The 17,951-nt window shown below is 40.4% G+C and overlaps 1 protein-coding gene across 12 annotated transcripts in view; it reads right to left on the bottom strand.

Moving 5' to 3' along the window:
• Positions 1–11,720, bottom strand: part of MLIP (muscular LMNA interacting protein) — a 126,672-nt gene extending 114,952 nt beyond the window's left edge. For 7 of the 12 annotated variants that reach the window (XR_012628023.1, XR_012628025.1, XM_074861741.1 and 4 more), the window contains exons 1-2: positions 11,532–11,719; positions 1,530–1,559 (exon numbers count right to left, since the gene is read on the bottom strand). Coding sequence is in view for 6 of the 12 variants with exons in the window: in XM_074861741.1 (XP_074717842.1) it covers positions 1,530–1,559; positions 11,532–11,594 (93 nt within the window). In the remaining 6 variants the exon portion in view is untranslated. Of the gene's footprint in view, positions 1–1,529; positions 1,560–11,531 lie in introns of all 12 variants that reach the window. The other 5 variants (XR_012628028.1, XM_074861746.1, XR_012628024.1 and 2 more) reach the window with 5 other exon arrangements.
• Between the last annotated feature and the right edge of the window lie 6,231 nt (positions 11,721–17,951).

Below are 17,951 nucleotides of genomic sequence, written 5' to 3'. Positions count from 1 at the left end.
TTCTTTCAGAAGAAGGCACAGCCACACTCTGAACAAGTCTTTGTCTCTTCTTTTGAGAGCAAAAGCTGCTGCACTGAACTCAGAAACACCTAGTTATGCTTCAAAATATCTTTGGGTTCTGCTTCAAAAGTGAAAACTGGTTTACAAAACAGCTTATCAGCTCCCTTAATATTTTCTGCCACAAATGCTGTCTTGTACCTGCATAGCCAAATACAAAACCACTGTTCTTCATGGTTTGGCATCTGTTCTGCTGTAGGGCAGTATTCCAGACATGCCACACAGATCATCACTTTACCTAACATAGTCTGTATGCGAAAAGACATATACAGGTAAGTAACAACAGATTTACTGGAAATTAATGATCTGCTCACTCAGTCATTGTTTGAAATGGGTTATCTGCTTTTGAAGGGACTTAAATATTTTGGGGATCATTGACTAACCCTCTAAATCACTTACATGCAATGAATATTTGACAAATTCTTGGAATACACATGTAAGCTGCTGGATATCTATTTAGAAATTGTAGCCTCTCACAGACATTAAAAATAAGGTAGCTACAATATAAGACTATGATACATCTCTGCACTTACAAAGGAAGACAAACAGCTGTGGAACTGAATTACTGCTACCCTGAGACAGCTCAGTGAGATAACTATTGGTAACTATTTACATTTAACATAAAAGCCGTTATTTCAAAGCTAATTCCACTATTGGAACAAATTGTTCTTGTTTAAGAAGTCTGAAAAAAAGACAATTGAAATATTTAAACCTTCTTCTGCATCATTAATGAAGGAACATCTAAATTGGTATGATTTTTTATGAGAAATAGTAATAAAAACAGAACTCAGGAACATTAATTGCAACATTATAGTATACAATTTCATAGACAAATAATGTTTTAAGAGATATACAATATGCAATAAAAATAAGACTATATAAGTAATTCTGTTCTTAAAAGCATTTCCCATCGAGAAAGTTATGCATAAAAACAGAAAAGAGATTCTTTCAGAATACTAGGGTCAAAATTTCAAATGAGAGTAAGTTCTGAATTCTAAGAGTATGTAATATTAATTGTTACACCACAGTATATTCTGAAAATCAACATCAGCATGTGTCAAAGCACATCCTGATATTGCAATGCCTGGTCTCACACCGCTACCAAGCCTTACACTGTGGAAAGCATCATGAAATTTATTTCCAGACTTTTTCATGACACTCACATCTGCAGTATTTGAGCACTTCACAGAGACAATAACACAGTGTTCCCAGGAAGTCAAGTGGTCTGGTCATTTCTACTTCTAAAAAATTATTAATATCGACAAATTTTGGTGTTTTTAAGAAACAACTTTAACTTGTCCCTATTAATTTTGAGAGTGCCACCCACACCCCTTCCTGCCAGTGGGTGATTTCTGAGAGCACTTTGCAGTGTGCAGAACTGTTTTCTGAACTCATCCCTTTGACTGCCATTGTGTGGGCAGGTGAAAATGCCAAGTTTCCTTTTCTTTGGACATCTCAACCATTTGACTTACATTTTCTGCATATGCCAGGAAGCACATGTTCTGAAAAATGCAAAAATATTCAATTGGCAACAGAAGGATGAAATGTTGGGTTTTATTTTACCATATTTTACGTATAAGATCACTGAGAGTAACTTCTTTTTTGTTCTGATCATATCATATCCTGATGTAGCTGGTGGTAGTGATTCCACAATAACCATTTGAGAAGAAAGAAATAGCCCATAATCCTGTTATTGACATTTATGTCATAACACATATAAAACAAAGGCAAAATTAAATTTGCTCAGATGATCTTACTTTCCAAACTTTAAAGTGCATTTTTTTCAGATGTACATTCTTACAAGCCATAAATACTAGAGCCCCTGAAAACCCCAGAAAACCCCTCACATGATGCAGCACTGCAAGTCACTGACGAGGATGGCAACCTTAGAGCCCTTCAGCCCTGACTTCTGCTCCTTTGAAACCAGGGAGGAACTGAAGGTTGACTTCATTACATGAATAATCTATCATTGTAATCCTTCAGTGCATACATTTTCACAGAAAAAGACACTATAAACTAGGATACCTTGCTATAAAAAAACCAAAGAAACAAAAAAATCCTTCTTGCTAGATTTAACTACTCCTCTCCTGACAAATAAACCACTGACAATTTCTTGGGACTTTTTTTTTTATATGCAAATATCAGTGTCAGTTCACCTAATAGATTGTATATAACATTACTATAAACAAAGCTGCTGCATTTTCAGCTGAGATCAGTTTCATGTGAAAACATTATCCACTAAAGAAAAACAGAGAGAGAAACAAACCATGTCCTTTTCTCTGCTGGCATTTCAAATACAAATACTTTGCATTTTGCTATTGTTGCCTCAGACTGAACGAGAGAGCAGAGTTTTGGCTCAGGAGCTTTGCTAGGAATTACCATCTCTTTGTTTGATTATCACTTAGTTCAGTTAATGTCTGGCTTTTGATCTGGATGTATTTCAAGGTGCATTTACTAAAGGAGGATATTAAATTACTTAGTTCTTGCTTGAGGCTGAAAAATCTAATGATTTTTTCTAGCATGTTTGTTACATAAAATCATCACCAACAGCTATATTTGTAAGCAGTAAAATGGTGATAAATGTGCTGTCAGTAACTTTTTATGAGATGTATGGAACCACTATGAAAACAATTTTAAATCTATTCAACAGGAGAAAAAAAATTTGATGACTCTTTCCACAATCTTCAATTTTAAGTGGTTCAAGTGAATCCAATTGATTTATTTCACATAATTTAAAACCATAGCATTTAAAAATCCCTATACTTTTTCCAAATTTTCTTCACAATCCAGATAAGAGACATGAAACAGCAAAGACAGAATGGTAATGACTCAATTTCAGAGATAAATGTGAAACTGTCTTTTAGATTTCTGTAAATATGTCAGTTCTGGAACGTGAATACACTCATTTGTGAACAATTCAAGATATGAAAAGCTTCGGCTTGATGCTTTTCACTTTTTAGGATCCTGAAGAAACTAAAAACTGTTGAACAAAATTAATTTTTCACCTAAACTCAGCAGATATGCTTTTGTCCCTTTTCCTCAAGAATGGACCTTCATTAGTTCAATCTATATTTAATAACCCTTTTAAGCTTACCAGGTAGGGATGAATATAGTAAAAACACCATCAGAAAGTGTTTTGCAGTAGGTACTACATGTCACCTTCAGTCATTTGGAAAAATACTTCTCAACAATGAACGATTTAATGCAGAAAGATTTCCTGTATGACCATCACATTCAATCAAGATTAATCTTGTCTTAACATCATCAAAGAGATTTGATGACGGGATGACCGCTGCCAAAACATAAGATGCAGTTTTTGCTAATAGACAAGACATCCAATAGTTCAGCTATTTATTTCATGATAAACATTAAAAAATTAGATGTGAACAAATATTTCTTGTGAAAACGCAGCACTGTTGTGGAAAGCCTACTTCTGAACAGATGTTGGCTCGCAGATTCAGTTGTGCAGTATTGTGTATGCTGCAATGGCATTTGCAGGGCTGCATTACAGTAAGTCCCCTGCCATGGCACACCAGAATGTGCTCCCTGGTCGCTCTCCACTTGGACTGGCACAGCATTACACTCTTAGAAAGGCAGGGAAGGCTGCAGAGTGCCTACTACAGCATTTAGCATACAGTGTGGTGGGTTGATAAGGTAGTACACTTCTTTTTTCCTGCCACAGGCAGTCTTCTGTCTATGGCAAGAAAATAAAGAGTATTAGCTCTGCTCCCTTGATACAACAGGACTTAGGCAATTAGGGTAGTGCTCACCTCTAAAGGAGAAACAACGGAAATCAAAGGTTTTGGATGGTCCTAGAAACTAAGGACCACCAGGCATTGCTCCATTTTCCATCCTGTTAGGAAGTGGTAGGTACTCACCAGCGCCTCATCATTTGCCTGCAGCACAAACTCATTCCACACACAGGTTGTGTTTCTTCAACCTGCCTTTGTTAACATCACTGCAGCAGACTATACATTTAAAATGTGAAATATAAGCCACCCTACTCCCACTTTTCCTCATCCAGTGGAATCTTCTCCTCAAGGAGAGATGAAAAAAACCAAACATCACTTGACAGAGACTTGATGCATTAGACTTCCATGAATAGTCAACAGTGTATTGTATGACCATATCTTTTATAAAAAGACCATATTTTTATAAAAAGAGAAGAAGTAACCACTGCCTTCCTTGGGAGAGATTTTTGATAAAATGACCTGATAAAATTAATACATCCGCTTTTTGGAGAAATATCAATGAAGTTATTGCATCATTGCTGCCACAACACCAGCCTTATTTCAGACAAGCAGAAAAACAGATGCCCCGTTATTTCAATCATTTTCCTTTGAAAGACTTTGCTTTCTCTGGATAAGCTGGCGCCTAAGGTGTTTAGACTCAATGTGCAAAATGCATTTAGGAAACTTATTTTGAAAAGAAATCATTAATTACCAGCCTTTAAATAGAATCTAATGGTGTATCCAGGGAGGACAATATGGGCAAAACATACTGGAATGTTATGCATTTCATAGTTGATACAAAACAAACATGGAAGCATGCTATTGCTTGTCTGCCTGTTGCCCTCAAAATCTAGCTCGTTTAACATCCATCTTCTTTCTCCCTTTCATTAATCACTTCTTTCCTTTTATTCTGTTCATTGTCAAGTAGTTCTATTTCCAAGAATTCATATCAGAGTAACAGATTTAATGCCATTGCTGTATTATTGAGTGCTTTCAGAATCCAAAGGACAGTGAATTGAAAGCAGTAGGCTTATGATGCAAGAATGAGGAGGTCTTAATGATAATCACAGTCTCATTGTGTATCCATTTCAAATGTACTAAATGTGTTAAAGGTGTTTTACAGATGGAAAAAACTTTTAGCATGCAGTAGTGCAGCTTCAAAATCAAAGAATGAAAGAAATGTTGTTTGGAAGGGACCTCCAGAAGTCATCCACTCCAGCATCCAACTCAAGGTAAGACTACTGCCAAAGCAAGGTCAAGTTAGCCATGGTTTCATATAGTTGAGTCCTGAAAACTTCCCAGAGTGCAGAGTCCACAAATTACCTGGTTGTTCCAGTGCTGCCCTACACTTCTAAAGAAGGAGCTTTTCCTAGTGTCTGCCCTGAATTTCAGTGTTAGCAGCAGCAATAGACAGTGAACATCTTCCCAAGTATCACCCATAACTCACTCTCACATTCCTGAGGAATATCTTTTGAAAACACATGATTTTTCTCAATAATGGTCTCTATATCTAAAATTATTTCTGGAAATGGTTTCTCACCATTCTCTCAAGCTACACATGGGTACCATTCAGGAAAGTACCAAACCATTACCATACCACAGACCAATCTTTTGATTTAACTCAATTCAAGAGAGTTCCAGTGTCTAGAAACATTTCCCAGAATCGTTTTAATTCATCAGCAGAGGCTGTCTCTCCATGCTAATACTCCTTTCTTTGCTGCCTCCCCCAAAATGCAATCATTTGAATTGCCCTGTAGGACTTTGTTGCAGCAGTTGATCCAGCTGTTACAGGGGATTTTATCTTTCCTCACCCCAAAAAATTAAAATATACAACTGCTACTTGTTCCTTAAAAGACTCTTTTACCATCACATTCAAGTCCCTGCAGAAATATGCTGCCCTTGTCTTCTGAATCCCTGTGTGAGATTGCATGATAATGTTTCATGTAACCTCCAGCCAAAAATGAGCTGATGACATCCCTCCAAGATAGCTCTTTTCCCACTGACGCAACCAAAGCCTACCTCAAGAATTCCAGCAGGGCCTCTGAATAACTGGCATTAGGTTAAAGAAAAGGTAGCATAAGCTCAATAAGGTGAGAGTTAAGTGACAGGATTAGAAAGGGGGGCAGACCAGGATTCAGTGCTTCCTGCTTACTTTGGTCCTGTTTAATGTCACACCAACAGTGGTAAAAATATGCTGCTATTTCAGCCTCCAAGTTTATTCCTTCCTCCTTGGTGATCACTTGCCAGAGTAATCCATGCCGTCACACACCTAGGCAGGAATGCCTCAACTCTAGGTATACAAGAGGAAATACTGATCCTCCAGCTGGGGTGCTGTCTCAGCCACCTTCTTATACCTGCACAGCAAGGTGTGATTGCCTCCATGCTAGGATCTTAGCTGTTTCTTGCTGTAACCACTACAAAGCATCAGTCCTGATCGTCAAAGCTCAGGGATATTTGAAAGTGTCTCCCATGACCAACCTTTTTAGCCAAGGCTGCTGTTAATTTGGGACAAGGTTGCACAAAATGCCTTAAGTGTGACAACTCACCCAGCTGAACTCAGCTACATGACAGAAGCTCCCAGAGGAGCTCACAAACAACCTCCAGAGCAAGAAATAAAGCTTTCCTCTCAGAAAAACAGGAATCATTTAAATGTATACACACATAAAACCTTCTCTGACTCTATAGTAAGTATGTGTGCTTATTTAGTTTCATACACTATGCTCGAGATGAGCATGATGTTCATACTTCAGTACTGAATTATCAAACTGAAGTATGGATTCAGGTAAGCAATATATTTTTAGGAGTTTCTTTTCTGGGTAGGCGTGTTCTTACAGAAGTAGAAAAGACAAGGTGTAAAGTAAACCAGTTAAGAAAGAGGATTTAAACAAAAAAAAATCTCATTTTACCTCTCACCTTTACCCTCTCATCTGAACCACATAAACTGTCAGCCTAGCAGCCACCAGCCTGTCCTCTGTTAGGGGAGAGAACAGGCAAAGAGGATGAGGGGTTTGTATCTGGCAGTCCTCCGTATATATGCCATTGGCTTTCTCACAGAGCATAACCTGCTGAAGCAACTATACATTCTGTACTCCAGGATGTATCACTGTATTTCACCTCTTCTGAATCTCTGCCATCCTCACCCACAGTGATTATCACCCCCTCTCTCCAAAGAAAAAGATGCCTGGCTGAGCTCAGTGGTGGTGGTCTGTGATCTTACACCACTGTCCTGGCTAGATGCACACAAGCATGCAGACCCTGAGCCATGCACGGACACGAGATACCTGATGCACGAGGAACCTATGGACGTGCCCATCTCACAGACTCCAATGCAAGTTGTTTCCCTTGAGCAGCAAGTGTGTCCCTCCCATCCCAACTTTTCCAGGCTCACTTCCCCCACCCACTGCAGTGAATCTGGAAGGGCACTTGCTTGTGGACACCAGCAGAGGTTCATGGACTGGTATGTCACATTGGCATATGCACAGTTCCTCTCCAATTCCATGGGCAGAGGCAGCTATTCTGTTGTTACTCAACCATAGATACTTGTGCTGTTGCTAAAGATGATGCTGTTGTCCAGGCATTGGACTCCCTGTATCTGCACAAAGAAACACTTGCTCTTCCCTCAGCTACTCCTAGTTCCCTGCTGCTTTGCACTAAGAGCTTTTGCTGCACCTCTTCGACCAGTACTGCAGCCACCCCTGCTCACTCAGCTGCCCACTCCGAGCACCACAGCCGCTATCGGGCAGCCGGCAGTACCTGCTCTGAGAGCCTGGTGCATACCCGGAGGTAGTGTGACAGAGCACTGGCCGTGGGATTCTGCTCCTGGAAAAGACGGGACAGCCTGAGCCCCGAGGCTGTGCTACCGTCTTTGCTCCTCCACCAGCAGCCCTCAGCAGCACAAGACTGAGGGTGACCTGGTAGAAGATGTTCCCATGGTGGGAGCATGATAGTACCCACTGCCTCCCGACATGCCCACTCCCACTAGCCTCCACCCAGCTCTCCTCCTCTTTTCTCCTGCTCTTCAAATAACCCTTTCTATCCCAAACTCATTTCTCGCCTGGTTTACACATAGCTAAATCAACAACTAACCTGCAAGCAGGACCAGTCATCACCATGTTAGTTACCATCCTTCATTCTGTTTGGGCTCCCTCAGGTGGCAAAATTCAGAAAATGGGCTGTCTTCTCTGAGGAGTCTTTACTTTCCACACTTCCCACAGAGAGGACCTGATCTTGACAGGACTCTGTCTGTTGCTACCAGTGTACAAAGATTAATCCTTATTTCACTTGGGTGGGCTTGATCGAAACTGCCTCCCTCTGTATGAGCTGTATCCACCTATTGTTTGTGAAAAGCAAATGGTAATTCTCTGAATGAAGTCCTGCAGCCCTTTCTTATAGAGTAAATCTCCTCATCCAAAAACTAACCTTAATGCCATTTCAAGCAGAGCATGGCTTTTTTTCTGATCCATATATTCATTTGGTTTAATTTATTTTCTCTATATGAGTGTCCTTTATTGCTACTTAATGCAACAAGAAAATAAAAAAAAACCTTATAATGCAAACTAAAGTACAAAGATTGAATGTTCCCTCTTAAACATACCAATGTAAACATTATTTTAAATGCCATACTTCATGTGCTGCATTTTCATGGGGAGAGAAGAGATCAAATAGGAAACAGGCAAGTGTGAAATAAAATAATTTAAAATAACAGAAGCAATATGCATTAGCGGAGGAGGACTTCAGAATGTACACAGACTATTTTGAGCTGAGCCATCATTTCAATAGGGAAGCTCTAGAACTACTCTGTCCTTCTGAGCTACATGAAAATCAAACATGTTAAAAGGAAAATTGAGTCCATCTGCTTAGTCCAATCTATTTTATAGTGAGTCATTCTGTTTTCCCAACACAAAATGGGCCCTCCATTCTCTTCCATTTCCACAGCCAGCTGCACACAAAGACTCTCTTCAGGATTCTGGCTGCTGAGGAGCAGGGCTGCCATTCAAAGAGACCATGGCAGGCTGAAGGAATGTGCCGACAGGAGCATTATGGACCTGGGAAGGGAGGGCCCCTGTCAGTGATCCAGGCTGGGGCCTGACTGCCTGGAGAACAGTTCTGCTGAGGAGACCCTGCGGGTCCTGATGTGCAGCAAGCTGAGTCTGAGTCAGCAGTGGGCCCTGGCAGTTGGGATGGCCAACAGCATCCTGGGCTGTGCTAACAGGAGCAGAACCAGTAGAGTAAGGAAAGGAATTATCCTCCTCTACTCAGCACTCACTAGATTACATCTAGAATAGGACATCCAGTTTTGGGCCCTCCAATAGAAGACAGAAAGATTGGAGCAAGTTTGGTGGAGACCACCAAGATGGTCAGGGCTGGAGCACTTGCTCTGTGAGGAGAGGCTGAGGGAGCTGGGCTTGTTCAGCCTGGAGAAGAGATGGCTCCTGGTGTACCTTACAGCAGGCCCAGTCCCTGTGGGAAGTTATTGAGGAGTTGGAGCCAGGGCTTTTTACAGCAATGCATGGCAGGAGGAAAGAGAAATGAAAAAAATTGAAATGAGAGATTTTGACTTGATAAGAAGAGAAACCTTTTTCCCCATGAGGACAGCCCAGCAGTGAAAGAAGTTGCCCAGAGGTTGTGCAGTCTCCATCCTTGGAGGTTTTCAAGACCCGATTGGATAAAGCCCTGAGAAGCCTGGTCTGACCTCCTGAGCTCCCTTTGCATCTGAGTTATCCTATGCTCCTATGAAATACACATAAAAAAAATGTAGTCTCATCCAGTTATACATATATAAAGTATCATCCAGTTTATAGGATATAATATTGAGAATGGATGCCTCATGGCACCTATAATATGAAATAGTTTATATATTTACTATACTGAAGTTAAATATGTGAACAGACATCAACAATAACATGTACAAATAGTATTTGTATCACAGATTGACACTGTTCCCATGCAGTGTTTGCACACTGACCTGACCTGCATGTAACAAAGAGAAAAGGGCAGAATCAATAAAAGCCCAGGAGGTACAAAACCAGGGAAAAAATGTGGGAGCAAAGTGAAATCCATCTAGCAATCAGAAACAAAGGCATTAAGACTAAACAGGCAAAGAGAGAGAGAGGTGGGATGGAGAGGAGGCTGGGGCTCGGCTGTAAGGGTCAGGGAAAGGGGTGGGAGAACTGGCATGGAGCCAGGGCATTCCTCCGCTGTCAGCAGAGTGAAGTGAAACCCACTGAGCCAGGGCCTCCTCCATCCCCCTCTCTGAGCACCCACAGGGATGTGACCTGACACTGCTAACCGGAATGCTCTCAGCTCGACGTGTTAGGAGGATTCAGTTTTGCAACTACTGAACAGCGGGTGACCTGGCACAGGCGTTAATGTGGTTCCCATCAGTGGCGTCCTTGTTTGCTCCAGTTTGCCATTCTTAAAATTAGTAAATGATGCACACAGAGAAAGTCATCAGAAGATCATTAGGGTTCCAAATGAAGTGCTCTGCATTTTGGAAAAGCCTCACTTAAGGTTGCCTGCTCAATTCTTTGTGCATCAGGAAGCAGTCTGCAATTAGATAATCATACTGTCTGATTACATTGCTATATATTTTCTCCACACATGACCTAGAACAAAATTTCAAAGGTTTCTTTTGAAAAGTTTCCTGAAGCTTTTGTGGATTTTACAATTGTTTTTAATTTTGAAGAATTTTCCTTATATTTTATATATCAACCACAAATTCAAAATGAGGACACTGTCTGAAGTATCAATTCATTAATGAGAAAATGAACAAGTAAAACATTAGATAATATTCATATTACAACTTCATGCTGAAGCTTTAGCAATGTTCTTTCAGATACTACTCTTTAGATAAATAGTTCTTTTCATAAAAAAAGAAACAGTATTTTAAGACTAGGTCATTACTTTCAGTTTCAGCACTTCCCCTATTTCCTACCAATGCACCTTGCCTTGGTGAAGTTGTATTTAAAACTATTAACTAACACACAAGCTTGCCAAGTCTCACTTAACTGAAGCTAATAGTGGCAAACATTGTGATTAAACAAGAGTAAATGCTGGCCCACCATGAAACCACATCAACACACCACCAGCACTATTTAAGATAAGTGCTAAAAAATTCAGGGCTAATTCGTTTCTTACGAAAAGGGATGACCACCTTTCTTCACAGCTTTGCAAAGCCAAGAATAAACTGCCCTTTTTGTGATATCAATAAAATAACCTTGTTAATGCAAGGAAAATTATACATTTAATTTCAAGCATACACTAATTATGAATAAGCTGTGTTTTGACTGTTTTCACTTTCTCTTAATAATTTGTTTTGGTCACACCTCTCTTCAGTAAGCTCCAGACATGCTCCAGACACAGGCAAACAATTTCTTCTGCCCTCTACTGATCTAAAGTTATGAAAAATAATGTGCAAAGACATTAAATAGTCCCTCAAGAAAAATCCAAGAAAACCACAGACTATTAGCTATCAGTCTTGGTTACGATAACAAATTGACATTGAACTAGATTTCAGGTTTTGCACTTCACATGCACACAAAACGTATTCACAAATTTCTATAATTTCCACATAAATTTACCATCATAATTAATTTAACATACATGAATGAAGTTTTAATCTTCAAGGTCAGTGGTTAAAGGAAGCCGGGAAATACTCTTATAAAGTACAACAGATTGTTTGCCTTTCCTTCTTATCATTAAATTAAAAAAAAAAAAAAATCAACATTTCTCAACATATCTTACCGTTTGCTTTTCCTCTAAAGCTTCTCTTCCTGAGACTTTTCTTTCATGTTTTCCTAACTCCATTTCCCAGGGGAAAAAAAACCCACCCTAATATCCTGAGCAGAAGTGATTTAACCTACTACATGTTAGATATCCCTGTACTTTTGGAGTCAGGAGAGAGAAGTATCAGGCTGCACTGTGGTGATTTCTGGTCAGTGTGTGTTTCCATTTATAGCTGTTGAAAATCCACAAATAGAAGCGTGGAGAGAGGGCAGGCAGCTGCCTCTGATAACAATAAACGGTTTGGCATCACAGCAAATTGTTCAGAAGGGATTTTGGTTACCGGCCTCATTCACTCCCCCCTCGCCCACTCTACCCCAAAAGCTCATACTGAAAAAGCCCATGAAAACAAATAGTTATGTCTCAGCAGCACTAACTTGTGTCCACGGAGATTATTAAGCAATTAAAATGACAAATGTGATTAGCTGGCACCACATGTTGTTATGTAGAGACAGAAAGCGTACAGAACAATAATTTTAAATAGTGCTTCAGCACGACTATGGATCTTTCCCTGTTGTGTGTTTGGGACTGAGCTATCCTAATATACACTCATGCAGAGTGTACTCACCTTTTCTAATATCAGAACATGACATCTTCTTGGATTTTTGAAATGCAGAAAGAATTGCAAAACTTTCAGCAGGCACTATGAGCACCCCTAAGCACAAGAAATGACCCATGAGTATCTAAGGTGGAACTAACACCTATACAGATGGTGGTTGTGGAGTCTGTTAGTTGACTATAGAAGAATAACCTGGCTCTGGTTCACAATGAAAGTCAGGAGACCAATATTAGAAACTGCAGCACTGGGGGAACCTCTTGGCAGCTCTGCTGCAGATGCCAAGGTTTATAACACACCCTCCGGTTGCCACATCAACTGGGCTCATGTTGTCTCAGGGGTGATTCACATGCAAGGCTGGTTCTGCATGTACCAGCAAGGGAGAGGGAAGTACGACTACACAGAATCAGACAGAAAATGTTTGCTACCGTTAAACAAGAATGTGCTCTCTGGTCAATCTGTGGTTCATTAAGAAAGACATAATCCTTTGTAAAGGTGGGAGTTTAAGCATCTCACTAAATCCGTGGTAAAGAAAACACATATGCTTTCCCTCTTTTCCTCTCAACACATTGGTAAAAGAAGACTCTTCAAAAATAAATAAATAAATGGATAAATGAATAAATAACTATAAAAACCTTTCCCACCTATCATTTTTCAACTGTCTGTGAAAATGACAGCCAACACTAGGCACATTCATTTTTATTCAGCTTGTTTCTTGATAGATTCTATACTCACATGATCTTTAGAGCCTTGGGTAGGAAGAAAAGGCAAAGAAGTCATCGCACAACAGTCTATACAGTTTACATATGAAAAGTTGACCAAAAAAACCCAAACCATAGTGTTCCTGTTCTGAAACATTCTTCATAACAAAGAAAAAGTTACTCCAGTGACAGTTATTTTTCTTTAGTCTCTCTTTTACCTTTGTTTTCAGAAGCATAAGGGAGCCAGCAGAAGAGTAAATGTGGCAAGGCACACACAAAGAACCAGTCAAATCTACAAGGGCTGCCATAGTAGAGGGAATAAATATGAGCTTGATGTCATAAGAGTAAAAATACACCCCACTGCATCTCCTGGCAATGCTGGGATAAAAGGAACAAGAGTAAGCAACATAATACCCAGAGGAAAGCTGTAGTTCCCGCTCTTCAGCAGGAAGGCAAACACTGTTAAGACGTTCGTATCTCCAAAATCTTTTCTGTGAGGCTGAAACTTATCCCTGTGGCGAGAGATTTGCATAATGCCTCTGCACCACTTAATGTCATCAAAGGAAGTCTTCAGTGGGATGCAAACATCGCACTGCTGCTTACATTACCAACCATTCCTGCAGCGCAGGTGAAAAACCTGAAGCACCTCCAGTCCCATTAACCTGTCCATTTGCAATGGCTTTAAATCATAGACAAGGACCAGAGCATCTGGGGTGGGCATATTCAGCTGCGCGTGCTTGGTGTGTTTCCCAGCCCTCTCCCACCGGTGGCTGGGGATACCCTGGTTGTCAGCAGGCTCCCAAACAGCAGGTCCCAGGGGAGTCACTTCCTTCTCATGCTGGGGAACAGATACCCGTGCCAGTAAAAGAGCAGACTGTCAGTGGTGCCATGAACCAGCAATGTAGGACTTGAGACGTATCTGGAGTTTATGCCGTGTGTAATTTCACACTCACACTAACTAACCTAAAACTTAATCTTCAATCATGTTTATACTCTCTGCATCCAGGATCTTATACTGCTTTTATTTGTCAGCTCACTCACAGGAATGTCAAAGGTGATCACTATAGAAAGATCCAAGGAAGTGACTATGAAGTCACTTTACTCATAGTAATTCCAACACAAGATGCTGATGAGAGTATGTAGTTTTACAAGTGGGTTTTCCATTAACATTCTTGTAAAGGTGTCTAATAGCATTCACAAGAAAAAAATTAATTCCTGCCACTTCACTGTGTGGCTACTACAGCCTGAACAGGAGAATCCATTAAAAAAAAAAAAAAAAAAAAAAAAAAAAAAGAGGTGTAATCTAAAATACTAGGGATAAGGAAAGGTCTAATTGCTCCATTTCTCGTGAATTGAAATTTGTATTATGGATGCATCATGCTGCTGACTGTGCAAGTGCTAGGGCGTTTGAGCAGACTGCATTGGAGGTGGTAACAGAAGCAAAAAGCTAAGAATGCAACAGAATATGACAGCAAACTTCATGCCATCATGTTGAAACCAGGAAGCACAAGAAACACCAGATGCAGGGTTCTTCCATAGACTAGATGCTAATATATCAGGACCCTGGAGATAGCGTAGCAAGGCTGAAATCACCTTACTATCTACCACACCTCCCTCAGCATCACAGTTCAACACTAAACCTGAGGAAAGACCATGATCCTAACCATATGAGAATTTGGTTTTATAGAATTATGGGAGTACATTTCTTATTCCTACTTAGAAATAATGGTTATTCTATGTCAAGGACTTTCTAAAACAGTAACTGTGTATTTCCTGTTTTACTTTGCAAGGGAAAACATAGTAAACAGGTGCTAAGCAAAAAGCATGTTCTAGACATTGCCTAAATTACTGTGCTATTTTCAATTACTTCTTTGTATTATAGTCTCTTGACACCTGTTTTTCTTCTCAGAGCAGGACCTAAAAAGAAGCCAAGAGATGAAGTTGATGGGGAGGGAGGATTGTATTTTTTTTGGTAAGAGGAAAGTGCTGAATGTCCAAAATAGTAGTATTGGGTAAATAAAACCATTTAAGCGGATGTATTTTCTGTGCTCACCTGATCTGCTGTTTTTGGAGAAGGAAGCAAGTGACCATCATGATGTTTGCGTGTTACTCTCAGCTGTATTTTCACTGATGCGGCTACTGTAATTCTTTTACTTTGCACATTTTTACTTTCAGCCTGACTCGGCTGTAGCCTGGGGCTGCCAGCCAATGACTGTATCACACGTCATACATCTGCACCACTTCTTTCTTAAGCTGGTAGCTTTTATTTGCCCAGCATCAGACACACCATAAGCATTCAACAGTCAGAAGTATTAATTCTGACCCTGATGTGCTCAATCGCATTATACTGGTTGAAAAACACCTATTTAAGTCACATATGCCAGTTAAAAAACCTCAGACTAATACAGAAATCACATCCGCAGTGATTTTTAGAAGTCTGATGTGGAGAGAGTTTGTGTCTCACACTTAAAATAAGTCAAAAAGTTAAAAGAAAAAACAAGCACAAAACTCAGTAGGCTCCCTCACTACTTGTAACCACCAGTCCAGCAGAAGCCACAAGTTAAGTTTTCCAGGTTATTTCTGACAGCCACCCTTCTCCCAGCCCCAGCATGCCATGCCAGCAAGCATCCCCTGCGTTACTCCAGCACACCCACCCAAGGTCACACGCACATGCCTGGAAGCGTCAGGACCTTGGCAGCGTTTTTAGCTGGTACTTCATGGCATGTTCCTTGCAGAAACGAAGAGCACGACCAGCCGCCCGGAGTGTATAGAGAGCAGGCTTACCTTCCAGGCAGCCAGGAGGAGAGGGCGGGAAGCTGATCCTTAGGTGAGGTGGGTGCACATTCCTGCCGCAGCACCCAGCGGCTGCTGCTGTCGCTCCCTGGTCCACCCCGCCAGCTCTGCCAACGCTCACTGAGAGGGAGGCGGCAGGCGTGGACAGAGGGAAACATCACAGGCACCGCAAGCCTCTGCTTCGCATGTGAGGAAGCTGAGCCCTACGTGTCAGGTACAAGGAGCAGGAGGCTGCTTGACAAATTTTCTCCAAAGGGGCAAGTTTGGATATGTTTGAGGTTAAAAACAAGAAAGATTATTTCAACATTACAATAAATTGATTCTGAGAGCTCCGAGCCTTCTCTGAACATGACAGTCCATGGAAGCTGTAAGCACTTTCTTTTCTTCGTGGGTCTTTTAAGGCAACTGTGTTAAAGGGGACTATCGTTGTGCTGGCAAGGTCGTACATCTGCTGTCTTCCAGGAGTACAAACAGCAGTGGAACAACTGAGCTCTTTTCTCTTGGATATCCATCCATTGCTTCAGCTATATACACATGTTCCTGAATATTACTGCTATATCCCAGCAAACCAAATTATTCCAGGCTGTAAAATGTATTTCAATAGCTGCATTACAAAAAATATCTTCCTTTCCATATTTAGTGGTACTGTTAGCTTTGCCCTCCTCCACAATGATGGACATGGCAATGACGAGACATGGCTAACAAAATGCATTAGGAAAGCATTAAATACCTTCTTAGCTATCTTTTAACTGATGCGGCAGCTGGGAACAAGGAGAAGCCAGTTCCCCATGGGAACGAGTGACCGTTCCATAGTCTGGCAGAGGGCTTTTTCAAGGCATCTCCCAGGTCAGCAGGAAGGGAGAGCACAGGATATGAGCTGTCGTTAACAGACCCTCCCATCACGCCTTTTCCACCTTCTGACTCTGCCCATTCTTATCAAATACCAAACCTCAAAAGACATTACTCAGTGCTGATAAGGACACCAGCAGCTGACCTCCACCTCTGTCCCTTTTGCAGAACAAAAGTGAAACGTAATCACCTTCCTCAGCATACTTTTGCTTAAGCGAAGCTCGAATAAATGTGTAGCAGAGGCTTTAATTGATATATTTTGTAGGGTTGCATGTCCATTTACAAAACTATTTGTGTTGATTTGTCAACATGTGTTTAATTTTTGCCATAGAGAGTGTTACCACCAGAAGTTTATACCCACAGCAAAATTCTCTACACTGCAATATGAAATTTGCCTTGAAAACAAATTCAGTTGAAAAGGACAGATAAAGATCCAAGTGTTTAAAAGTTATCTGAATGCTGACAGCATGTGGTTAAGAGCACGTAATTTTGATAGCAAACATTTTGACCTCCAAGTCCTAAAGAAGAATCTAAAACACACACCTGTGCACGTGGAGGAAAAAGAATGAAAAGACAGAGTTCTCAACAGAACTACTTTATTTCACTAACTCTCAGCTACAACTTATTCTGCAGCCCAGGGCTGGTTTGCAACAGGAGAATGAGTTTACTTTTTCTGCAGTCTAGTGAGATGCAATAAAGCAATAATAAACCATACATTACTGGCTGGATTGCCAAAGCGTTTATGGGTTCTGAGCTTGGTATTTTTGCAGCATGCATTGATCAAACATTAAGTCATGGTAGAAGAACCCTGTTTATTTTGAAGGAAGAAAAGGGATGGGAAGCAAATGTTAAATATGATTTCTTTTATCGACATCATTTAAGCTAATTCAAACTGGAATGTTTATACACATAATGCAGTCTTTATTATTAAAGCCATAGCAGATTCTAAAGCAATGTTCATTTTGCAAATGAAAATTAGTTTAATATTCCTATAGTTAATAAATTATCTTCAATTAAAATGCTGATGTACAAGATAATGAAAAAGTCACAGTGAATGCAGTTGAGAGTCAAGAAATATATTGATACTGCAGTGTTATTGCAAACCTATTTTTTCAAAATAAAATACCCCTTTTATGGGTAGGAGATATTCGTCTAACTCTGCGACAGCCATACGCTCCTGGGAACTTTCTAATTCCTGAAAAGTCAGCTACCAGCATTCATTCAAGTGAATGATCACCTGAGAAATCTTTCAGAATGTGAACAAAAGATGAGGATTTATCAGGTCACTGAGTTATGCTAGATTATATTTACAGGAGAAAAACCTGTACACACATTTCAAAAACCATCATGTGCTAAATGTTACGCACATGAAAAAAAAAGTCATGACACCCCAGTCTAGCAGGGCCAGACCCCACCTCTGAGTTAAGGCAGCACTGTGGAATCCCAAATAAAGATCAATCCCAAAAGGTTATTCTTAAGCAC

This window comes from Strix uralensis, chromosome 3, assembly GCF_047716275.1.
Source record: "Strix uralensis isolate ZFMK-TIS-50842 chromosome 3, bStrUra1, whole genome shotgun sequence".
NCBI classification, from domain to species: domain Eukaryota; kingdom Metazoa; phylum Chordata; class Aves; order Strigiformes; family Strigidae; genus Strix; species Strix uralensis.
This window is presented reverse-complemented; position numbering and strand designations above follow the sequence as displayed.